Genomic DNA, 22,743 nt, shown 5'->3' with positions numbered 1-22,743 from the left:
TTTCATGAATTAGATGATTTTATCAGGAAACAATAAAGAAAAGCTGGGAACGGATGGTTTCCATTTTGCTCTGTAAAGCATCAATCTTCGAGAAAAGAATAGGGGAGAGCATCTAAGCACAAGTTTTTTATTTTTATAATTCGTTTAAAGGGCGGAGTTGCATAGTTTAGCTCCCTAATCTGCTCAAAGAACAAGGACTCTTTTGTCTGCAATCTCCGTGAATAAACAGCTCAGAATTTGTTCCCCATATGCTCCAAAGCATCCAGAAAATATTGTAGCCCAGATAATTTGTTGATGTTTTGAAAAAATAGAAAGTCTTAGTCGACTTCAGTGATATACCATATTGCCAACCATGCACTTAATGTTCTTTCTAATTTTCAGATACTGAAATCCGATTCTTTGTCACTTCGTTCAAGAACAATTGTAGAAAATTGTAATCGTCTTCCATTCTGAAAGACAATTATTGTTAGTCACTGCTTAATATATACTGAAACCTACAAAACGAAAAATTAAAGAGCAGGTTGTAGCTGAGGTCGTAAAGTCTTAAATTTGGTAGTCAGGTTGATACCACAAGCAAGAGAGAAAGACAAAATGTTAAGTTGGCAATAAGATTGTCGAGCCTGCAAAGTGAATTTGGAGTTTTGTCTGCAAACATTGAAGTTGACCTCTTCCGTCCTTCCTCTCTCTCTCTCTCTCTCTCTCTCTCTCTCTCACACACACACACACACAGTTTATCTAGCTTATCATTCAATTTATCTACCTATCTAAATCTCTTATTTGTTTTTCTCCTCACATGTAAACCATTTTATAATGCTTCTGTTTATTCGTCCTACTTTAAATGCTAAACCATGTATCTCTTTCTTGCTTTATCTTTCTCCTGATCTCTACCTCTCCCCTCCCCTCCGGCCTCACCAACTTTGGTTTTCATAATTTCAGGCATCACTTGGCTCATGACAACAAAGCTTATGGTATTCTCTGCCTTCTCCTTCACAAAGAAGTAGCAGTTCCAGTGTTTTATCATAAAACTGTCCTTACCTCTCTTCCCAATCTATCACACAGTAGAAGGAGCTACTTTTCTTCTGCTTCTTTAACGTCCTTAGCTTGTTTTGGGACGTATTCAATTTTGGTTTTGAAACTGAATGCATCAATTCTGTGAGTTGAAGAAGCGCTTTGCCTGTTGGTTAGATGACCGAAAGGCAAGCCTTCAATAGTGGTAATTTGTGTTTGTATGCTGGATTGTCTTCTTTACACGATTGCTTAAATTGTTTAATTCGCTTGCTGTTGTATATGGTAAGACTTAAGGATTGCTTAAATTGTTTCGTTTGTTGTTGTTTATGGTAAGACTTTGGGCATCGAATGGCTTTAAGACTCTTAATAACTGATGATATGCTTGACTGTTCAGTGAATTAACGTTAGTTAATGCTCCCCTTTGAGTTCAAAGAGTAAAGTGGTCCTTTGCATATGCAAAAGTCATGTTATTTTAATCTGTCTGATCACAAAGTATTACCTATCTAGCCATTGTTATATCAAAATAGTCAAAAAAAAAAAAAAAAAAGGTTGTGGCTAAATCGTAGATTTTCAGATAATCTGCTGCAAACTGGTGGTCTTAGTTTCACTAATTCTTCACTAATTGAATTGCAGAAAGATGTCTTCTGACAGCTCGTTAAATGCTGAATTATTAGAGAGGACACCCGTTCTTGGTCTGAGACTTTGGGTTGTAATTGGCATCTGCGTGGGTATTCTAATTGTGTTTATTCTTGCCGTTTTATCCATATGGATCACATCCAAGAGGAAGACGAGGAAGACGTTTGACAGCATACCAGTATCACAAATCCCAACCGTCTCGAAGGAGATCCCCGTAGACATAGTTGGTTGTCAATGCTTGCCTCAAACTCTCCAGGAGAATGAAGGGCCTTTCATCCCCAGTCATGACCAATTTAGCGACAGGGATTCAGTGAAGACAGTTGCAGCAGCACAACTGACGATTAGCAAGTCGAGTGATGCTGAAAACATTAGCCAGTGCAGCTCAGCTTACCACAACGATAGAGCTGGGAGTTCGTATTCTGGGGATGAAGATAGCTCTGGGTCTACTCGGAAAGCATATTCAGCATTTCCACTTGCATCCGTGCCTCCTTTAGTTGGACTGCCAGAGTCCTCGCATCTCGGTTGGGGTCATTGGTTTACTTTAAGGGATCTTGAGCTTGCAACAAATCGTTTCTCCAACGACAATGTCCTTGGGGAGGGTGGATATGGAGTTGTATACCGAGGGCGTTTGGTGAATGGTACTGAAGTCGCAGTGAAGAAGCTTCTGAACAACCTGTAAGTTCATTGCTTTCAGGCATCAGTTACTCGAGCATCTTTTCTTGATCACCCATTGAATCATGCAGAGGACAGGCAGAGAAGGAATTTAGAGTAGAGGTGGAAGCCATTGGTCATGTTCGGCATAAGAATCTAGTGAGGCTTTTGGGATATTGCATAGAAGGAATTCACAGGTGAAAAGTTTGAGCTGTTCGTTTGGTATACTTTTTCATGTTCGCCTGTTTATTGATTGGAATATACGAACATTTTAGCGGAGCATAGTTCCAAACTGTAACACTGACTGAACAGAATAGTAAAACTCGAAGATATATTCTACTTCTTGAACTTTATTCGATCATGAACTCGAGTCTACATCATCATAGAATTTGATTTTCAGTTACTTTCATCGGATTGATTACCTTGATCAACGTAACAGGATGCTTGTGTATGAGTACGTCAACAATGGAAATTTGGAGCAGTGGCTGCATGGAACTGCGCATCAAAGAGGCGTCCTCAGTTGGGAGAAGCGCATGAAGGTCATCCTCGGCACTGCAAAGGCGTAAGCCATCATTTTCTCCAAACCAATGCTCTAATTAACATCTCTTCGTTTTAGTTGAGCTGAGCTGAGCTGACTAGCTGAATGGCTTTCAGGCTTGCTTATCTGCATGAAGCAATCGAACCAAAAGTGGTGCACCGAGATATCAAATCGAGTAACATCTTGATTGACGAAGATTATAATGGAAAGATATCTGACTTTGGATTGGCTAAGCTGCTGAGCTCCGACAAAAGCTTCGTCGCCACTAGAGTAATGGGCACATTTGGGTAAGTACTCGATGCTTCCATCTGACTTGGTGAAAAGATTGAACGGATTGATGAACATGTTGACATGAGAATTTCAGATATGTGGCTCCTGAATATGCCAATACTGGTCTTCTGAACGAGAGGAGTGATGTGTATAGCTTTGGAGTTTTACTGCTAGAGACTGTCACTGGCAGGGATCCTGTAGATTATGGAAGGACATCTAATGAGGTATAAATATAATGGCCGACCAAGTCTTGATACCACCAAAAGGGCCGTCGCAGTAATGCTTGGACTACAAATGTCGATTTCCAGGTGAATTTGGTGGAGTGGCTTAAAATGATGGTCGGAAGCCGAAGGGCGGAGGAAGTAGCGGATCAAAATCTGGAGGTTAAACCATCCATTCGAGCTCTTAAACGCACGCTCTTGGCCGCACTGAAGTGCGTCGATCCTGACTCCAGCAAAAGGCCCAAGATGGGGCAAGTGGTTCGAATGCTCGAAGCGGATGAACTCGCTCGACGTGAGGTTAATTGTCTTCTGCACTACTGCTGTTTTCTCACAATCTAAGTCCTTGATGCTTCCAAGAAAGCTTCAATGCATCAAGAATGACATACTCTTGTTCTTTGTGAAGGGTCGCAGAAGCCGAAGGGCAGGAAGTCTGGAGATGGAAGTAATGAAGGGAAGTTCTAGCAATGTGGAAGTGTAAGGATTTCCTCTTTGCTGCAATGATTGAAGGGGCCAGCCAGTTTGATGGTTATTCTGTTGAGAAAGCTCTTCGTTTTGGAAGAGCATGAATCTCTGTTGCTGTTTGGAATTTTTGTTGGACCATTTTATTTGTCTACGATTTTTGTTCTACTATAAAAAAAAAGCTACAAGCCCAATGATTCCTAGGAATAAAAGTAAGAGAGAATATAAAAGAATATGTATTTTTTATTATTATATTTTGATTTTGTATGTATATTAATAAGTCATAAAAATAATCTATAGAAGTCATCAACCTTTTATAAATGGCATAATATAGAAGAAGAAATTTTGCAAGGATAAAAAACCTCTATAAATAATAATTCTCCAGCCCTGCCAATTGGGCTACAGGCCCAATAACACTCTTGAGCCCGTTAACCTATAACAGGCTGCTGTCGCACTGGAATCAACCCTAGGGTTTATCAACTTGCGCCGACGTTACCGCACTCCCCGGATCTTCTGTTGGACACCGGCGGCGGCGAGTCCGTGAGCGGAGATGAAGATTGTGGCGGCGTACCTCCTCGCCGTACTCGGTGGCAACTCCCACCCTTCTGCCGACGATATCAGGCCTATCCTTGAGTCAGGTGAACACCCATTTCGATTTGCTTGCTCAATCGATACTTTTGTTCGCTCGTGTGATCCTTGTTTGCGCAGTGGGAGCGGAGGGGGATAACGGCAGGATCGATCTCCTCCTGTACGAAGTCTCCAAGAAGGACATCACGGAGCTCGTAGCTGTCGGAAGGGAGAAGGTCGCTGTCGCAGTATCGAGCGGCGGTGGGGGCGGCGGTGGGGGCGGCGCTGGCGCTACTCCAGCGGCGGAGGATCCAAAAAAGAAGAAGAGGTCGAGGAGAAGGGGGAATCCGACGACGTGAGCATCTCGATCTCGCTTATCTTAGAATGAAATAAAACCGTGATTTTTAATATCTGATGGACTTAATTTGCCTTTTTCTTCAATAATTTTTTCAGGACATGGGTTTCAGCTTGTTCGATTAAGCAATGCGTTGCTGCGGATCGAGCATTGATCCAAAGAACTGTTGCCATGTGATGGGTTGCGATATAAAAGACACAGAACAAAGATTTCATTATCACTCATCAGTGCTCTCTTAGAGAGATCATAGCAAACATCTATATATAAAATATATTCAAAATTTATTTAGTTTTCTCCCGGATGAAATCGCTTCATCTCGAAGAGAGTTTCAAGCATCTGCTGCTAGTAATCCACCACCTTCAGTAATTATTAGTTGCCGACGTTGTTGCCGGTCCTCCTCTGCTGCTCCCTCACCGCCTTCGCCCTCTTCAGCCTTGCGATGTTCCGCTGCCGCGCGTACACTTTCCCGAGGTTACGCAGCTGCCTCGACTGCGCGGTGATGAGCCGTGCCGTCGAGCTCGCCTCCCCCATAATCACCTGGTACCCGTCGCCGTACGAGTCGATGCCCTCGGTGAGCAGCTGCCAGAACAGCCCTCCGGCGGCGGCGCCGCCCGTCCTAGCCGACCAGTACACCTTGGAGTACACGGTCCGGAACAGGGCGTCCTTCTGGTCGACGCTGAACCCGGGGTCCTTCTGCGACTTACCGAACTCCGTGATCAGCAGCGGCTTCCGGAGCACGGAGCTGGCGTCGCGGATGTGCACGTCGAGCCACTTGTTCAGGAACGCCTGCTGGGATTGGTCGTCGGAGGACGACAACCTGCGACCCGTCAACACGGGAGATTACATTCGGATGCTTTATCGCTCGGGATATTATCAAATTTAAATTCGCCGGAGAGATTACCACTGGTCCGGATACGAGTGGATGGTGGCGAAATCGATGTTGGGAATTTGATTATTCTGGATGAAATCGGTTCCAATGTCCACGCCGGGATTGAATTGTTTTTCGGGCGAGGATGTGCTGTAGAATCCCTCCAAACCAGCTTCGAGCAAGTGGTTGCTGTCTATGGATTTCACATGAGCAGCCATCTCCGTAATCCATGCCTTAAAAGAAACAGCATATCAGTTTTGTGTTTCTTCAAAGGAAAAGAAAACGCAGTATGCAAATATCAAAAATAAAGAACCTGAATAGTTCTTCCTGAGAGATCTGATTGGCATCTGGGCTCGTTCATGAGCTCCCAGGCGAAAATGGTCGGCTCGTCCTTGTAAGCTACTCCAGTGATGGTGTTAACTCTTGTGAGCACAGTCTGAAAAGTGAAAACCATGGAGATTTGATCGGATGTATGTTCAGATATGTCACTAATTGATGAACAGAAAAATAATTTACTCTGATGTGGTTCTTGTAAAACCCTCTGACGACAGGGTTTGTGAAGAACTCATCATCTGATGCAATGAATTGCCCCTGTTCTCTTCCCCATTGGACATACTGCTTCTTCCCTCCAAAACTGTCGTAGTTATTGACAAAGCTCAAGATGAGCTTGATCCCGTATCTTTTGGCCTCGGACACCACAAAATCCAGGCCCTAAATCACAAAAGGAAATGACAAATTGATCTGCGTATTATATATGTGTGTTTTATTTTTGTTTATTAAAAAAATAAGGATTTTGTGAGTGAGACCTTGAAGGTTTGCTCATTGTAGGAGCCAGGGGAGTACTGCAAGGCATTGCTGCCGCCGTCACTGAAAGCCCAAGTTCTTGCCACCAAGAGGCCATGGCCGGAGGCCTCGCGGAAGGCAGAGGAAACCTTGTCCTTGAGAGAGGGGTTTGCGGCCAGCGTCATGAGCCAGTAGGCATTGAAGCCGTTGGCATAGAAGGGGTTGCCATCGAGCTCAAAGTGCAGGCCCTTGGCCCTGACGAATCCATCAGAGGCCTCAACACGGTGGCTCCGTGGAGGACTCAGCAGCAGCAGCAGCAGCAGCACAGGAAGGAAAGCCAAATGGCTCAGTGCCGTCATGACTAACCTTTCTTCTTCTTTGAGAATTGAGATGGAACCGTGGGGATAGGGAAAGAAGGAATGGAACTAGCGCTTCTCCTCCTATGCTTGATTATGGAATTCGGATGCTTGAGGTGGAAGGAGAGGCAGATTCCTCTGCTATAAATGCTCGAGAAGGATCATGTGCATGGGCCATGCCTACCGATGCCAGTGAACTCTTTTGGCCACTGAACATGCCTTGAAGAAAGGAAGAACACACAGCGCTAATGAAACAACACACTTTTTGTCCCAGACGAGCTATTTGCAAAAGTAACTTCTTTCTTTTTGTCTTAGAATTCACTTATTTCCAATACTTTAATTTCTAGTTAGAAGTACAGAAAGCAAGTTGTTCAGTAATTTTTTCTTCAGTAATTTTTTTAAAACAAAGGTCAAATTGTTCTTAGAACAGCCATTTCATTGGCTTGATGTGATTGATTCAATATCCCAATTAAACATATTGATGACACCCTATTTACAAGTCGGTGTGAAGATCAGGAAGTCTCGCCAAATTTCCTGAGTTTTAAGATTCAGTCTTCGTCAAAATAAAGGATCTTGACCAAAAAAAGCAAAGATTAGTTATACAATTTATTATAGTATCATTTATAATTTTAAAAATTATTTTAACTTATTTCAGTTGATCCTTCGAAATTGTTCTCTTCATGATGATCAAAATTAACTTATTTTTGTAAAAATATTAACTTGGATCTCCATGATGATCAATTAAAAAAAATATGAAAAACATTTTAGTTGGGCACAATGCTGAAACAAGTACCTTTGATTGAGGAGAAAACTACAGAGAAAAGGGCAACACCAACAGTATCCCTTATTAGACGACTAGATCTGGAGTGGTGGACAGGAAAGTAAGGTTTAGTAAAGCTACCAATTACCAAATCAATGCCATGAATCAAGGGGAGAAAAAAAATAAATAATAAAATAATAATAATAAACTAACGGAAATAACGAGTGAGCATCATCCTTCAACGTACTGTACCATCATGTGGTCCCTTTCAACTCGTGGGCGTCGTTAATTGTGTCCCTCCACCGACTACTTGTTTGGTTTGTTCACGCTTCGCACATCACCGATCTAATATTATTATTTGCCTTTTCTTTTTTTTTCTCTTTTCTTCAGGAAAGTTTTGATTCTATCTGAATTCGTTATAATATTTTTTATGTTATTTTATTTATACTACTCTTTCGTGATTAAGAAATCTACTATTGTGTTGAGCTGAAAGAAATTGGAACAGGGTTATTGATTCACCGACAACTACAAGTTTCCATTTCTTTGCTTCAAAGGAAAAGAAAAAGAAAAAGAAGCATGATATGATTGATTCGCTGCTATGTTTTCTTCTCTCTTAAATGATATTTGGAAACCATGAATTAGTAATGATTAATCAAACTCTTAGTGTCAAAATGAAACTCTAATAGCCCTTTTACATTACCAATATCTTTATACCAATTTAAATCTCATAGTGATACATGTTTGTTCTTATCTTATGTTTTAGTAAGAATCTGTTACTAGTGATATTAAGTGAAGAATTGCAGGATTGCAAGGAAAACCCTCATTTTCTATACTGATTATATGAAAAAACTTCCGATATAAAACTTTATTTAAATACTTTCTAATAAGAATTCACAATATTATCTCAAAAGTGAGTAATCAGTTCTTAAAACCTGAAAAAGTACCTTGTACCTTGCCTGCTGACAACGTGAATGGCCCCGCCATTGAAGAGGGGAGAATTTCCACTTTTTCTGTAACACTCAAAATATGTGAGAGTAAAGACCAAGGCTCATTATGGATTTTTCTTTTTAAAAAAGCAACCAAAATAAATTCATTTTTGCAAGTATTAGCATCATGATACTCTTTTATTATGTTACTAATCTTTATAATTATAATTAATTAATAGGATTTCAAACATAAGGCAGAGTAAAATTAAAAATTATATTATCCAAATAAAACAATTCTAAGTTATAATTCCTCCAAGCGCCGACTCCTCTTGTGACTCAACGCGTCCATCTTTCTATGGGCCCACAAATTAGCAAATGACACAACTGCCTCAATCAATGCACTAATTATTATTATTGGATTTTGTACTTATGGGGGAGCATGTGCAAGAACATGCTAAAGCAATGCTACCCTACCTAACAAGCCGCGATCGATCACTTAATTGGGACAATTCATGAAATTAAATAATCACCGATTTGCGTGGCATTTCTGTAAGTTTATTTTTGAGAAAGGACATCCAAATTTATTGGATTAAATATATCCTTGATGATAATTTTTTAAATTTAGAAATACAATGTTTGAATCTATGCTATCTTATTTCTAACCTAAGTTACTAATTTATAGCATTTAATTAATTGGAAATTTTATAAGGAAAAAAAATACGTGCGCCTTATACAAAATATGCCTTTGGCAATGGCCTTCCCATGAATCATATACACATAAAACAACGCAATGAGATCATTGTGGTGGGTTAGAGTTGATGACTTTTGCTTAGTTTATGGGGATTACACAACCAAATCATATATCATAGTTTTATTTAGAGGGGATAATTAAGTTGAATCGGCAATTAAGACAGGATAAGCCTCGTCATGCTTAGCTTGACAAGGAGTGCAGGCTCGTGCCTAGCACAAGTCTCCTCACCCGTCGGCCATGCTCAGCCCAACACGAAATCAGGTGCCGTGTGTTGTCACTTGTCTATTCTCTGACTCCTTGACTTGCTGATGATAGTCTTGTAATAGTCTCGTCTAGGTTTCGCCGCTGGCCGAATGCATCAAAAGTGCTGCATAATGGCGTATAACTTCAAATTCAAAGCATACAAACAAGTTTGCAAAAAAGACTCAAATTTTGTTCTATACTGTTAATGTTGTATAAACTTCCAAAAACTCATGATAGAATAACTTGGATGGTTCAGAATTAACATACAAAGTCAACCCATGACTGCATTTATATTAACAAGAGGAGGTGAGCAACTAAATGTTAGTAAAAATGGAATGACAACATTAAGATGTCAAAGCTAGAAAGAAAAACAGGTACAATGTAGCATTTTGTGTCGATTAAACTAAAATATCCAAGTGATGAATATTGGTTAGGCTGATCGTAATGAACCTGGAAAAAATGCATGGTAGTTCTGGTCAATGAGTGAAATACTGAGGTGGCTAGTTCTGGTCACTTCAATACGGGACCTTATAGGAAACTTGAACCAAACTGCTGAAAAAAATAAAATGTACACGGGGAAATTTCATGTCGAGGTCTCTAACATAGTTAACACTACAGTAGAATGTAAACTATGGTCACTAGCAACACAGTTTAGAGTTGACACATCACTAGTAAACTAGATGCTATGCATATAGAGCTAACAGTTTGGATCTATAAAAAAAACCCCAAAAGAAAAAGAAAAAACAGGGAAGAACCTTCTAAAATTGGACGCTACGAAACAACATGGGTATGTATGTAAAACCAGTCTCATGGTAAAAGCCTAGAACCATGCTTTCCAATTCAACTAGTGCCGTCAATCTAAGTGGGGCATATGGCAATGGCCATTCTGAAATTAAAATCGCCGACAATTCCTAATCTATGGTAGTGCATTATTTTAGGCTTTTAACATCTCAGTTAATCTTAACAAATCTTCCATGTTAACCAATTTGTTAGAATAATTTTCTGATGTGAAAATTTTCATATATATTCTGTTTGCTAGTGATCAAACAAAGGAAAACAATAACAAGTAATTAAATGAAAAATGCTTCTTGTCCATTGTACTACTCGTTGCATCTATCAGAAAGTCAACAATAGCAAATCACATCCCAATCTAACAGCATAGAAGTTAGTAATTTCGAGCATATAGAAAAAGAAACCTTTTTTTTTTTTTAAAAAGAGAGAATACTATATCCATGTTGTGCGATTGTAAGGATCATCCTTCAGTTCTGATGTTAAAACAGGATCTCCTTTGACGTTAGCAGAGTCAATGATCGACCAAGTCATGTTTCTTGCAAAACCATGTTGTTGAATAGGAAGATAAGATTTGTAAACATAAGCTCTAATTTGACTAATCATATTGCTTCACGTAACCCCAATGCATGAATAATTGGCATTTTTTATGTTGAGAAATTGCTGGTATCATAATTTAATTTACAAAACGTTTCTCTTAAACTGCATATTATTGTCAAACTACATAGAGATACCAGTGTATTGAATTGGACTGATTCATTCATCTGAGAACATGCTTGTTAGGTTTAGCTATCAGTTTGATTAACAAGATCACATCTAATATAGATGGTTTCTTCTACATGTCCAATTTAGATTTTGTTAAGATTTGATGTATATCTAATTCAAGGAGTATAGCTTTCAACAATAAAGGGAAGATTTGTATGTATTGTTGGAATCAATTGAATCTGCAGCAGAACAACTACATGTGTAAGAATCTTGTAATCATTAAAAACATATAACCTACTTAATTAACATGTTGGCTTTCTCGTGTGGTGAAAATGAATAAATAGCAAGATAATGGGTAAAGCATCTTATTTCATCATGGCAAATTATATTGATCTTTGATGCAGAGTTTCTATTCTAAAGCTCCTTATTTCATCATTGCAAATTCTATTGATCTTTGATCTATGATGAAGAAAAAGAGTACACAAACTTTCAGTGCAATTCAGTGACAAATGACAAGAAGGAATAAAGGAAAATGTGATCAGAAAGAGGGAATTTATACCAGTTGTATAGGGCCAGGTCCTAATTGAGGGAAACAGTGTGGGATTACTCCACCATTTCAAATATAGCAATGGTTAAGAGCAGTATATCAAATATATGACTGTGCACTTTTGGAGTTAACACATTTATATCAGTTCAATGCAAAATCCATTCGATCGACCAAGCTTTTGCTCAATCAAAAATTTATTAAAGGGAAAGTACCATAACTAATAACGAGGCCAATATCTGAAATTTAGATCCTGAGCTACCTCAGGAAGAAAGTATAAAAGATGTGAAGAGATAAAAAAAAAGGAACAAGAACTATCAGAACCTGATTGGTTTATGCCCATTAAACACAGCATCAGATTGAACAAACAGCAGGTCCTTACCACTCAGAACCTTCCAAGAAGTAACGCAGGCTCCAAATAGATAAATCTCTGCCGCATTGCACAATAACCATGCGATATATAAGCTCGTCGACATACATAATTCACCCATAGATGGTAATTTCAATAAACTAAGGAATGCATGACAAAAGTAATGATCAATTCATAACTCGATATATGCTAGAATACATATTATCGGTACATCTCCCTATCCGTTGCTTTCAAAAATAAATTGTGATCATTAAGCCTCGTGTGATATTGTCATAACAACATAAAATTTAATCTTTTAAATATATATCTTAAAAAATTCGAAAATAATTCATTCAATCTTTTACACAGAAATTACGGAACAAGTAGAAGAGAAAGGAACAGATTGATTAACCTTCCATGAGGAGAAACCAAAGGAACTTTGGGGAACCCTCAGTTCCCTTCCTTGATTCTGATGCCTTTCGCATATGCAGTTTGATCTACACTACCAAGCACGATTCTGCTCGATCTGTCCATAAAGAATCAAAAGAGCGAAACCAAAACACAAAAGATGTAGCTAGAAGCCCGATCTGGGTTTTCAAACCAGCAAGGGGGACGGCGATTATTGTGGATAGGTGAGGGAAGGGTCTGCGCAGCGGAAAGGAGGCCATGGCCGCGCTCGCCGTCGCCATTACTCGAAGACTTGCTCGGGTGCCAGTAGCCGCTTGCTTGTTTGTAAACTGATTACGTTACTAGGAAGATTTACCAAATCTGAAAGATTCAGGTTTTCGCCGGGATACGCCGACATATCTGTCTGCCTTTTCGTGCAATTTTTTTTATTATCCTTTTCGTCTTAATTTTTTAAAATATTAAAACAATGTTCTATATTATTTTTTATTTTAAAAATATCTTTATTCCAATAAATATCGATCAAAATTGCCATAACAATTTATAAATTTATAGATTTAAATTTGAGATAAATAAATTATATCATAATCCGACCTAGTCCAGATGTATGGATATTAATATCCACAGTAGTTGATTATACAAATTGCACGCAATATAATATATTTTTAAATCGTTTTTGTCACATGAGATTATCTAATCCTTTTAATTAAATAAATTACGTGGCACGATGCAATCCGTGTAATCTCAGTTAATCAAACCCATCGAGCCAAACCAACCCATTTAAAATTTTGACTGGTAACTCATATAAAGTGTTCAATCGACTCTTCGTGCTCTTTTAATAGAAAAAAAAACACAAATATATAAACAACAAAGAGAACGATCAACATATAAATTTACTTGATGAGAAAGAATCTAAATGAAATAAAAGTACATTAAACAATCGAAACTGTCCTTTCTCTGCAGATAATACAAACTCTCGCACTGTAAAATCAGCTGAAACACTTAAAAACACACACACACACACACAATGGTACTTTTGATGAATTGAGCCCTTGCTGGCCAGCTCCCGGCAGTCATGCGCTATCCACGCACGCCTGTGCTCCGTCGGCTGAGTGACCAACAATATCTCGACGGGAGTCCTGAAATGGCCCACACCTGCTTTTCCTTGCATATTGCGAGTTGCGACGTTGCTTGGCTCGTAGGGTTTACTTGTTCTTGTCCCTTTATTCGTCCTTTCGTCTTCTTCTTCATCTTTCCACGCCTGAAACCACATTCTTAAACTTCGCCTCGCATCAGGATTCCTCGTGCTTTACGTTGTTAATCTGCTTCGTGTACACGTTAATCTCCGTGAGGAAAATTAAGGCCCTTTGCACGCCATGCAATCCTTCGTGTGGTCCCACGGCTAACGCAAATCCTTCTCCAGCATTTATTAATTTCAAAGAGACTGAAAACGCACGCAAGGAAAATTAAAGCCAAAGAGAGACTAATAATTGAGCCGAGTCATGAGTTCGCCGGCGGTGCCTGAGTCCGGGAGCCCTTCCCTGCCGCCGCCCACTCCGAGGAAGAATCCTCCTCCGGCAGACGCCCGCGCCGCGAATTCCCCTCCCCGGTCGCCGATCCCACCGTCACCGCCCGCCGCGCCGAGCAGAGCGGCGCCGCCGGTGGTCACCTTGGGCGCTACGGTGGCGAAGTCGGTGGCAGGGGTCGACGGGCGGGCGGCGGAGAGGAGATTCATGGCGGCGCCGCAGTCAGGGAGACAGCGGCCGTGGCCGGTACGTGCGGCGCTCGGGCTCCGGGTGTTGGCGCTGCTGCTGTGCATGATCGCCTTCTCGGTGATGGCCGCCGACAAGACGGAGGGGTGGGCAGGCGACTCGTACGACCGATACGAGGAATTCCGGTATATTCACGTCAATTTCCTTCGTCCTCCTCTCCTCTCCCTTCTCGTTTAATTTAATTGTCCTATCCGATCACCACCCAACCGATGATCAAACGGCGGTCGTCGTTGTAAACCCGCAGGTACCTGGTCGGAGTGAACGTGATCGCCTTCGTCTACTCCCTGTATCAGGTTTACGAGCGGATCCACCGGATGACCGCCATGAAGAGCATAATCAGTCGCCCGTTACGTTATTATTTCGATCTCACGATGGATCAGGTAAAAGAAACAGGGGAATTAATATATCCACGTTAATTTCCAATTACTTCTAATCATACAACAACAACATCGATCAAAAATGAAACCATTAAAGCTCGACGATATGATCGATGAGTAATTGCGTGCAGATACTGGCTTATCTTCTGATGTCTTCGTCGTCGGCAGCAGCCTCTCGCAATGACGCATGGGCTTCGACGTTCGGAAGCGACGCCTTCACGCGCAAGGCGAAGGGATCCATCACAGTTTCGTTTCTCGCCTTCTTCGTGTTCGCGCTCAGCGCTCTCATCTCTGCGCACAATCTCTTCAGGTAGAAGCTCGATTCTGATACAGGGTGGTTATAAATTGGGGGCGATCAGTACGCCAATACGTACGTTCAAACATTTTTTTAAGCTCATATTTGTATACCGTTTTGCTATTGCGTTTGATTATTCAAAATTGTATGATGATAAAAATTATAATTAAACTTGCTTAATTTAAACAGCAGCATCAATTTGCACGTCTTTAGTTTATATGCACATCAGAGGACTCTTTTTTCCGGCCAAAAGAAAGAGTTCGGGTGCGCTTTGGTGACCAAACGAAAAAATTCGTACGTTTTCAAGGGATTTGGTTAGCTTTTTGTTTAGCCGGTTTGGAGATCCCTTCTGTTCTAAAGCTACTGCTCACAACAATTATTCTACCAATTATCTTTTTTATAAGATAAACCTTAACTTACACCAATAAATTAATTCTCGCAAGCTCATAAGAAAAGCACAGAGGAGGAGGATAAATTATCAAGAGTTTAATGGCCTTGAATTGTTTTAACCACTTGATTAGTTTGAGCTCGATAAAATTAGATCGTAAACAATGAGTTCTTCATGTTCAAATCTTAATTTCCAAGTACTTATATATTTCTTTAATGTCACACAAAGTTATATATTTAAATAAAGAAGCTGTGTTTGTTTTAAGATTTGCTTGAAAAAAATAAACATTATAAATTCTAAGAGAACAATGCAAAATAAACTAACAATGTGCTTCCAATTAAATTTAACATTTAATTAACTAAATATTTTAATCTAGTTGATTAATTGACCTACTTCCAAATAACATTTGTCTTAGTTAATTTAAACTGCATGTTCGGACGGGTCCTTTATTCAGTTTAAAATTTGATAAGTTGACCTTATTAAGATTCACACGTCTTCAATCATTCTCTAAGTTCAATTCTTTATAAGTAGTCACAAAGTAATATCTATCCCAAGATTCTTTTTTGAGTTATCCTAAAGTTTGGACCTTGTCATCACTAACTGAGCTTTAAGTTGGGCTAGTGAAGGCAATCCATATTAAAACTATTATACATAATTTTATTTAACAATTTATAAAAGATTATTTTCATGACTTAAATTGATGATCTCGAAATCTTAATAATTTTATCGCTACACCTGCGCTACACCTTGTCTCGGTCTCACAAAGGCCATATCATTGGATGTTGAGCGTCTAAGTTTGTCGCTGTTTGTATTTCTCGATTTACCTCGATGGTCGGTGAAAATTTTTTATGGGACCAAATCGATCACCCTCAGGGAGTCAATAAAATTAATCATAAAGGTCACATCATTGCTTCAATAATTTAAATATAATTTAAATTTATTAAACAGCGTGGGATGCCAAGAATCATTGCTCAGACACATTTAATACAATTATATAATTGGCTCTGCTTGAAATTATTGACCAACAAGGCACGCTGTTCTGTTCTGGATGAATTATATTTAATTAGCATCATCAATTTACGAATATTGTTTGTTGCCTAGATTTGGACCAGAAGGCAATTACCTAATAATTAAGGGCTTGTTGGAGTTATTTCCCACCAACCCGCAACCTCCAACCTCTCGATACTGCATCCTTCATTCCGATTCACTTGGGTCAAAGTCAAACCCATCAAAATTAATTATCACCAACAAAACAAAGAAAAACCTTCTGTATCCGGACTTGTGCATCTTTTACTTTGACTTGTTTTTTCTTCGTTGGTCAATGGCTTTGACTTTATTTAAATTCCCCTGAAGGGATCATCGCCTTGAATTGAAATGGGGAGGAAAGATCGCAGTGACCCTCCCGCGCTCCCATGCACACCATGCACATGCTTCATTAAATAATAAAAGGGGTACTGCTAATTATTAATAATTTAACAATCAAATGGATTTTATCACTTATTAACAAACGCCAAGTTAATTTATCAGCATTATATAAAAATATACTTATCTTATTAAGCGCCAAACTAATTTCGTCTATTAATTAAATCAAAGACATAAAAACATAATATAACTAAGCGGTTTCAAAAATAATAAAAAATTACCATTTACATTATAAATTATACAGGAATGACCACTAGTTAATCCACCTTAAAATCATCTGTCAATTCTTACTATCATCATTTTAAATACATCTTTCCCATTAAAAGGTCTTGATGCATGATCAGTAGTAACATTAAAAGGTCTTAAAAGGGAAAATATCTCATCTTATCTGAGTTTACTCATGATCAATGTCTTAAGTATTAACGAGTTTGACATGTCCTTTTTATGGCTCAACTACAACCGACATTTGTACCATAATGGAACCTAATCACTTGTGTTTTCCAGATTAGTTAGACGACGATTCATTTCCCTCAAGAAATCACACCTCAACAAGAGTAACTTGTGAATTTGAGACTCTTTGATCTGTTGCTCTATAACACCAACAGGATTCAAGGATAGAATTGCTGCATTGTTACGTCATGTTCAGTCTTCGCCGCAAGCAATCACCGGCAGGTTATGCAGATGCAACGAAGGTGCGAGAAACCAGACGCTTTCTTTGCCCCAACTAGCAACCTTAATTGCCTTCTCAATAAAAAGTTCGCTGGGGTGGTTGCATCTCCTCAACCCACTCATCACGTACCATCTTAAATTCTTTCCTTCCTGCAATCTTCCAGACTTCCACTCCCTCTATTAATATTCCTGTCAAGATTTCGATCTCACTACTATCCGTCTGTAATTTCCTCTGTTTCTCGCAGACATATCGTAGAACACACTGTGAACATGAAGCATTTCAAACTGGATTTTCGCTGCATTTTCAACTCCCTCTATTTGATGCTTCTCTCCTTTCTCCCTACTCTGTCCTCGCGCCTCTCGACCTTCGATCTGCGGTTGATGTGGGACAGCAGTCTCCGACTCAATCCGCAATACCTGGCGCTCTGCTCCGCGCTGCTCGCGCTGTCGACGGCGCTCTACTTCATGAAGCGGCCGCGGCCAGTGTACCTTCTCGACTTCGCCTGCGTGAAGCCGGAGGCCGCGGGCCAGTGCGCGCGGGAGCGGTTCATGAAGCAGTCGGTGGGCACGGGGATCTTCACGGAGGAGAACCTCGCGTTCCAGAAGAAGATCCTGGAGCGGTCGGGGCTGGGTCAGACCACCTACTTCCCGGAGGCGCTGTTGACGACACCGCCGAGGCCGTGCGTGGCGGAGGCGAGGAAGGAAGCAGAGATGGTCATGTTCGGGGCCATCGACGATCTCCTCGAGAAGACAGGGGTGAAGCCGAGGGATATAGGGATCCTGGTGGTGAACTGCAGCCTGTTCAACCCGACTCCGTCGCTCTCGGCCATGGTGGTGAACCGATACAAGCTCAGAGGGAATGTTGCCAGCTACAACCTCGGCGGAATGGGTTGCAGCGCCGGACTCATCTCCATCGACCTCGCCAAACAATTGCTTCAAGTTCGTAATTAGTAATTCTGTCGGAGCCAATCCTACTTGATACATTTCGATCAAATTTACTAAGATTAACGATGACAAGGGCGCGCAGGTCCACCGGAATAGCTACGCGTTGGTGATCAGCATGGAGAACATTACCCTGAATTGGTACATGGGCAACAACCGCTCGATGTTGGTGTCCAACTGCATCTTCCGCGTGGGCGGTGCCGCTATCCTGCTCACTAATTGCCACTCAGACCGCCGCCGAGCCAAGTACCAGCTTATCCACACCGTGCGGACGCACAAGGGCTCCGACGCGCACTCCTACGGCTGCGTCTTCCAGGAGGAGGACGGCGCCGGCAAGGTCGGCGTGGCGCTATCCAAGGACCTCATGGCGGTCGCGGGCGAGGCGCTGAGGGCCAACATCACCAGCCTCGGCCCGCTGGTGCTCCCCATATCAGAGCAGCTCATCTTCTTCGCCTCACTGGTGCTGCGCAAGGTGTTCAAGGTGAGGCGGGTGCGTCCCTACCTGCCGGACTTCAAGATGGCGTTCGAGCACTTCTGCATCCACGCCGGCGGGAGGGCGGTGCTGGATACTCTGGAGAGCAACCTGGGGCTGAGCCCGTGGCACATGGAGCCGTCGCGAATGACGCTGTACCGGTTCGGCAACACGTCGAGCAGCTCGCTATGGTACGAGCTGGCGTACGCGGAGACGAAGGGGAGGATGAAAAAGGGCGACAGGACGTGGCAGATTGCGTTCGGGTCCGGTTTCAAGTGCAACAGTGCGGTGTGGCGCGCGCTGAGGACCGTCGATCCCGCCGCCGAGAGGAGCCCGTGGACGGACGAAATCAATCAGTTCCCCGTCGATGTGCCGACGGTGGAAGTGGTCAAGGAATGATCATTCAACGACGGCGTGCCAGTGTCGACGCTCATGATCAGTTCATATCGTCTTCCACTTTCATGCTTCTGTACAAGCTGCCGACACCGTTTAAGCGATCGAGGGCATATGTACAGACTTATCAGATTCGTTTATCTTAGAAAAGTCAAATGACTGCTGTATGGATGGATGCAAGTTTCAGTCCGTCCTCCTATAGTTTAAGTTGTCAAATAGTTCGGATTCATAATCATATCATCTATTAACTACTGATTGTTTGTTTGCATATCGATCTGTTTACTGTGAATGCGATCAAGAGATTCACTCTCCCAGTAGATATAACTATTGAAATGCGATCAAGAGCTATTGCTGAAGAATTTGGGATTATTAGAGACGATATATGCTGTTAAAAGACGGCAATCATTCAGAAGCTAAAAGAATGTTGAACATCTATCAGATTCAGGTCATGACAACACCTTCGACTTTCCGTGAGCTACCAATGGTGCATTATATTGCTTGAGGTGGGGAAGGTGTGTCGACAACACTGTAAACAGTTCTCAATGAACTGCATAGCTACTGGTACTCCTAACAACTGCGCAAATTAAATATTGTGGTGGATCTGATCATGAATACAATGGCAGATTTCTCGGTTTAGCCACTGACATCCGGCAAAACAGTGCATATATATGGGAACACAACAACGTTCATGCATATGTCTCTTGTGTTTTCTGTTGCTTTGCTAAGACTGTTCATTCATGGTATCCATCCAAACCTCTTTTAGTTCTCTCTTTAATTATTTTCTCAAGCGTGCAGCCTTAGGCTCAATCTTATTGTATATATATAATCTTAAAAGAAGAGACCATGATAATAGCGAATGACAATATGATAAGTCATCATATACTGAATCTCTTTATTTAATTTTCTTTTATAATATATCCAGTGATTCATATTTTTATTTTTCCTAGGTCAAGTAAATTCATCCTAAATGCATGGAAATTAACTTTTATTATGTTATATATATAGATTTTTTCGTGCATGTTCAGCAAATGCATACACCCAAACTGTCATATACGTCGTATTTCTCATTTCTGATTCGTAATTCTTATATCAGCCAACATATTCTGTACGCAGATCCACATTCCTTATAATTTATATTGTACGTACTATGAAAATCACATTCAAAGTTTGCATAGGTGTTCGCGCCCTTATATATAGCAACAAGAGCTCATCCCCTCTTAATGCTTCGGCTCTCTCTATATATATAGCAACAAGAACTAAAACTCTATCTAAGTTTGGGATTTCTAGATTGAGAGAGGTTCGTACATAAATTTTCCAGCTTAATATTTTGGAAGTTTTTGGTGTGAGAGCTAGCTTCTTACTACAAGCTACAAAGATGAGTATTGACACATTAATGCATTATCGATATCGCCCGATCGTGGTCGGCGCTGGGCCGTCAGGCCTCGCCGTCGCCGCCTCGCTCCACCAGCTCTCTGTGCCTGCCGTCGTCGTCGAGAAGTCGGATGGCATCGCCAGCCTGTGGCGCCACCACACCTACGACCGCCTCAACCTCCACCTCCCTAAGGCATTCTGCCAGCTCCCCCACCTCCCCTTCCCTGCTCATTTCCCGGCCTACCTTTCCAGGGACCACTTCCTCGACTACCTGCACGCTTACTCGGCCCACTTCTCCCTCTGCCCGCTCTTCTCTTGCGAGGTCGTCGACGCTCGCTTCGACCGCGCCGCCTCCCTCTGGAGAGTCACCATCGTGCGAAGGAGCCCCCATGATCTCCCTGTGGTGGAGCACTTGGCCTCGCCTTGGCTGGTGGTGGCGACGGGGGAGAATGCGGAGGCGGTGTGGCCGGAGGTGAAGGGGTTGAAGGGGTTCGAGGGGAGTGTGTTGCACTCGAGCGAGTACAAGAGCGGGAAAGAGTTTAAGGGGAAGAAGGTGCTGGTGGTGGGGTGTGGCAATTCTGGTATGGAGATATGTGTAGACTTGTGCGACCATGGAGCATTGCCTTTCTTGTCAGTGAGAAATGAGGTAAATTTTTGTTTCTCAATACGATTAATTTTGGGTCGCCAATATTCATATATGATTTATATATCGGAACGACAACTGCAGGTACATGTTCTACCGAGGAAGATGCTGGGAGTCTCTACATTTGGGCTCGCCATGAAGTTGCTCCAATGGTTGCCAACAAGAATGGTGGATAAGTTCTTGGTAATAATGGCCAAAATGATCATCGGAGATACTGAGAAGTTTGGCCTGAAGAGGCCTAAGGCGGGTCCTTTGGAGCTCAAGAACACCATTGGCAAAACACCTGTTCTGGATGTTGGAGCCTGTACACTGATCAAAAACAGCAGGATCAAGGTGGCGATTACTTCTGTTTGTTATTATTTTTAGCTTTTCAATTCTATATATAGATATATATCATCACTCGATATAACACTGCATGCATGCATGCATGCTCCTTGCTCTACTGTGATTTCTGATGGCACATATCTGCTTCCCTGATTACAATGGCAGATTGTACGTGAAGTGGAGGCCCTCACGAGCACTGGCGCCAGATTTGTTGATGGAGGAGAAATGGAATTCGACTCTGTGATCTTTGCAACTGGGTACAGGACCAATCTCCCTTCCTGGCTCAAGGCATGCATTCATCTCCTTTCACTAATTCATCTTATTCTGATGATAAACTTCCAAATTAAAGGATTGTGCCTCGTACAGGACACGGATCTTCTCTCGGCGGAAGGGAAGCCAAAAAATGAATTCCCCAGTGGGTGCCAAGGAGGGGAAGGTGGAATCTATTTTGTAGGCTTTTCAGGGAAAGGTCTTCTTGGCTCCAGCACTGATGCCATCAAGACTGCTGTTCACATATCTGAAGCCTGCAAAAAGCTCTCGAAGAACAAGAACAAGGACATTCTCCCCCTCTAATTAAACCCAACTTTTATGGCATCGACCCAGGGAGATTAATAGATATATTTTTTGTAATGATTTTGAATACTGCTTTGGTATTAGGGTCATGATATATATATCTATATACACGCCTAGTCTTCGATACATGACAAATTCAGCACTAGATCTTTTTTGTCTCTCACATAGGAAAAGGATAAAAAAGAACAGTACTAATTATCCTTCTGTCCGATGAGAGTTCTGTCTGCCTCTGTCCTTATATTTAGGGTCAAATTACAATATCATGTTCCTAAAATCTTTATTTCAATAGCAATTGAGGTAAACTAGTACTGTAGATGACTAAACTAAGCCTGAAAGGCAATGTAAGTTTATATGATATGAAATGATATGACAGCTACCCGGAAGCCTGCACTGGGAATCTTTCCAAACATTCCCTAGAGGGATCTTTGATAAAAAAGCAAAAAACAAAAACAACAACAACAACACCAGGATTCGTTTTCCAAAGTTAAAATTGCACTTTAGAAATACAGTAACAGCTACAGATCCACAGCAAACAAGCAGCCGGACACAAGATTTCCTGATCGGGACCTTTGTCATTACTCACACTGTGAAGTCCTAATCGACAAAGCAGAGTACCTATGCGTATGCCTAGATTCGCAATTTGCTGCATCATGCAACAGGAGCACTGGCGCCATGGCTTAGTGGAGCGAGGAAACCCCACCCGGCACGCCACCATTTCTATCATACGTTCATCATCGCGACTCTCAATTCACCCCTGCTCGGTCATGTCCGCTCCTCATCTCCCTATTCAAGGAACGTACGTACTCGTGTCTCTATGCATCTTATTTGTCATGTCACCGTGCATGCACGACGACACTAGCGCTATGTGGGGCATTGATCGCCGCAGTGTTGAAGGAACGAAGCTTGATCAGATGCATC

The 22,743-nt window shown here is 41.5% G+C and overlaps 6 protein-coding genes across 8 annotated transcripts; 5 read left to right on the top strand and 1 right to left on the bottom strand.

Moving 5' to 3' along the window:
* The first annotated feature begins 902 nt into the window (after nucleotides 1-902).
* LOC141832196 (putative receptor-like protein kinase At2g42960) lies at nucleotides 903-3,917 on the top strand. 2 transcript variants are annotated; one of them, XM_074719785.1, is made up of 8 exons: nucleotides 903-968; nucleotides 1,642-2,319; nucleotides 2,388-2,492; nucleotides 2,735-2,857; nucleotides 2,950-3,120; nucleotides 3,198-3,327; nucleotides 3,412-3,621; nucleotides 3,728-3,917. In XM_074719785.1, exons 2-8 carry the CDS (start codon nucleotides 1,646-1,648, stop codon nucleotides 3,800-3,802), a joined length of 1,488 nt encoding a protein of 495 aa, XP_074575886.1. In that variant the 5' UTR covers nucleotides 903-968; nucleotides 1,642-1,645; the 3' UTR covers nucleotides 3,803-3,917. The 2 variants fall into 2 exon arrangements, with proteins under 2 accessions (XP_074575886.1, XP_074575822.1); XM_074719721.1 differs by having other exon boundaries at nucleotides 2,696-2,857.
* A 320-nt stretch (nucleotides 3,918-4,237) lies between these two features.
* Nucleotides 4,238-5,040, top strand: LOC141834334 (large ribosomal subunit protein P2-like). The gene is given in 4 exon segments (XM_074721711.1): nucleotides 4,238-4,421; nucleotides 4,492-4,658; nucleotides 4,661-4,705; nucleotides 4,804-5,040. Coding segments are annotated over 4 exon segments (327 nt in total). The 5' UTR covers nucleotides 4,238-4,333; the 3' UTR covers nucleotides 4,831-5,040.
* LOC141834325 (mannan endo-1,4-beta-mannosidase 1-like) lies at nucleotides 4,953-6,929 on the bottom strand. The gene is made up of 5 exons (XM_074721702.1): nucleotides 6,380-6,929; nucleotides 6,090-6,284; nucleotides 5,887-6,009; nucleotides 5,607-5,806; nucleotides 4,953-5,522 (listed from the first exon to the last, which is right to left on the bottom strand). The coding sequence occupies exons 1-5, from the start codon at nucleotides 6,713-6,715 to the stop codon at nucleotides 5,075-5,077; spliced, it is 1,302 nt and encodes a 433-aa protein (XP_074577803.1). The 5' UTR covers nucleotides 6,716-6,929; the 3' UTR covers nucleotides 4,953-5,074.
* A 6,732-nt stretch (nucleotides 6,930-13,661) lies between these two features.
* On the top strand, nucleotides 13,662-14,807 carry LOC141842876 (CASP-like protein 4A3). The gene is made up of 3 exons (XM_074730862.1): nucleotides 13,662-14,081; nucleotides 14,201-14,336; nucleotides 14,465-14,807. Exons 1-3 carry the CDS (start codon nucleotides 13,687-13,689, stop codon nucleotides 14,645-14,647), a joined length of 714 nt encoding a protein of 237 aa, XP_074586963.1. The 5' UTR covers nucleotides 13,662-13,686; the 3' UTR covers nucleotides 14,648-14,807.
* Nucleotides 14,808-17,320: 2,513 nt separating this feature from the next.
* On the top strand, nucleotides 17,321-19,131 carry LOC141831708 (3-ketoacyl-CoA synthase 20-like). Of its 2 annotated transcripts, none has more exons than XM_074719123.1 (2): nucleotides 17,321-18,046; nucleotides 18,135-19,131. In XM_074719123.1, the coding sequence occupies exons 1-2, from the start codon at nucleotides 17,378-17,380 to the stop codon at nucleotides 18,918-18,920; spliced, it is 1,455 nt and encodes a 484-aa protein (XP_074575224.1). In that variant the 5' UTR covers nucleotides 17,321-17,377; the 3' UTR covers nucleotides 18,921-19,131. The 2 variants fall into 2 exon arrangements, with proteins under 2 accessions (XP_074575224.1, XP_074575218.1); XM_074719117.1 differs by having other exon boundaries at nucleotides 18,126-19,131.
* A 1,158-nt stretch (nucleotides 19,132-20,289) lies between these two features.
* On the top strand, nucleotides 20,290-21,825 carry LOC141825259 (indole-3-pyruvate monooxygenase YUCCA8-like). The gene is made up of 4 exons (XM_074712649.1): nucleotides 20,290-20,931; nucleotides 21,013-21,261; nucleotides 21,418-21,540; nucleotides 21,619-21,825. The coding sequence occupies exons 1-4, from the start codon at nucleotides 20,290-20,292 to the stop codon at nucleotides 21,823-21,825; spliced, it is 1,221 nt and encodes a 406-aa protein (XP_074568750.1).
* The last annotated feature ends 918 nt before the right edge of the window (nucleotides 21,826-22,743 follow it).

This window comes from Curcuma longa, chromosome 1, assembly GCF_044706935.1.
Source record: "Curcuma longa cultivar G26 ecotype Majalengka, Jawa Barat chromosome 1, ITB_CL_G26_1.1, whole genome shotgun sequence".
In the NCBI taxonomy this organism is placed as follows: domain Eukaryota; kingdom Viridiplantae; phylum Streptophyta; class Magnoliopsida; order Zingiberales; family Zingiberaceae; genus Curcuma; species Curcuma longa.
This window is presented reverse-complemented; position numbering and strand designations above follow the sequence as displayed.

Excerpts from the sequence above, each read along its gene's own strand:
- LOC141832196 (XM_074719721.1), top strand. The coding sequence starts at position 1,646 with ATGTCTTCTGACAGCTCGTTAAATGCTGAATTATTAGAGAGGACACCC. Across the intron at positions 2,320-2,387 it reads AAGAAGCTTCTGAACAACCT|AGGACAGGCAGAGAAGGAAT; the intron begins GTAAGTTCATTG and ends TGAATCATGCAG. Across the intron at positions 2,493-2,695 it reads TGCATAGAAGGAATTCACAG|TTACTTTCATCGGATTGATT; the intron begins GTGAAAAGTTTG and ends TTTGATTTTCAG.
- LOC141834325 (XM_074721702.1), bottom strand. The coding sequence starts at position 6,715 with ATGACGGCACTGAGCCATTTGGCTTTCCTTCCTGTGCTGCTGCTGCTG. Across the intron at positions 6,010-6,089 it reads TTTACAAGAACCACATCAGA|ACTGTGCTCACAAGAGTTAA; the intron begins GTAAATTATTTT and ends TTCACTTTTCAG. Across the intron at positions 5,523-5,606 it reads CACTCGTATCCGGACCAGTG|GTTGTCGTCCTCCGACGACC; the intron begins GTAATCTCTCCG and ends GACGGGTCGCAG.
- LOC141842876 (XM_074730862.1), top strand. The coding sequence starts at position 13,687 with ATGAGTTCGCCGGCGGTGCCTGAGTCCGGGAGCCCTTCCCTGCCGCCG. Across the intron at positions 14,082-14,200 it reads GACCGATACGAGGAATTCCG|GTACCTGGTCGGAGTGAACG; the intron begins GTATATTCACGT and ends GTAAACCCGCAG. Across the intron at positions 14,337-14,464 it reads TCGATCTCACGATGGATCAG|ATACTGGCTTATCTTCTGAT; the intron begins GTAAAAGAAACA and ends AATTGCGTGCAG.
- LOC141831708 (XM_074719117.1), top strand. The coding sequence starts at position 17,378 with ATGAAGCATTTCAAACTGGATTTTCGCTGCATTTTCAACTCCCTCTAT. Across the intron at positions 18,047-18,125 it reads TCGCCAAACAATTGCTTCAA|GGCGCGCAGGTCCACCGGAA; the intron begins GTTCGTAATTAG and ends AACGATGACAAG.
- LOC141825259 (XM_074712649.1), top strand. The coding sequence starts at position 20,290 with ATGAGTATTGACACATTAATGCATTATCGATATCGCCCGATCGTGGTC. Across the intron at positions 20,932-21,012 it reads TCTTGTCAGTGAGAAATGAG|GTACATGTTCTACCGAGGAA; the intron begins GTAAATTTTTGT and ends CGACAACTGCAG. Across the intron at positions 21,541-21,618 it reads ATCTCCCTTCCTGGCTCAAG|GACACGGATCTTCTCTCGGC; the intron begins GCATGCATTCAT and ends TGCCTCGTACAG.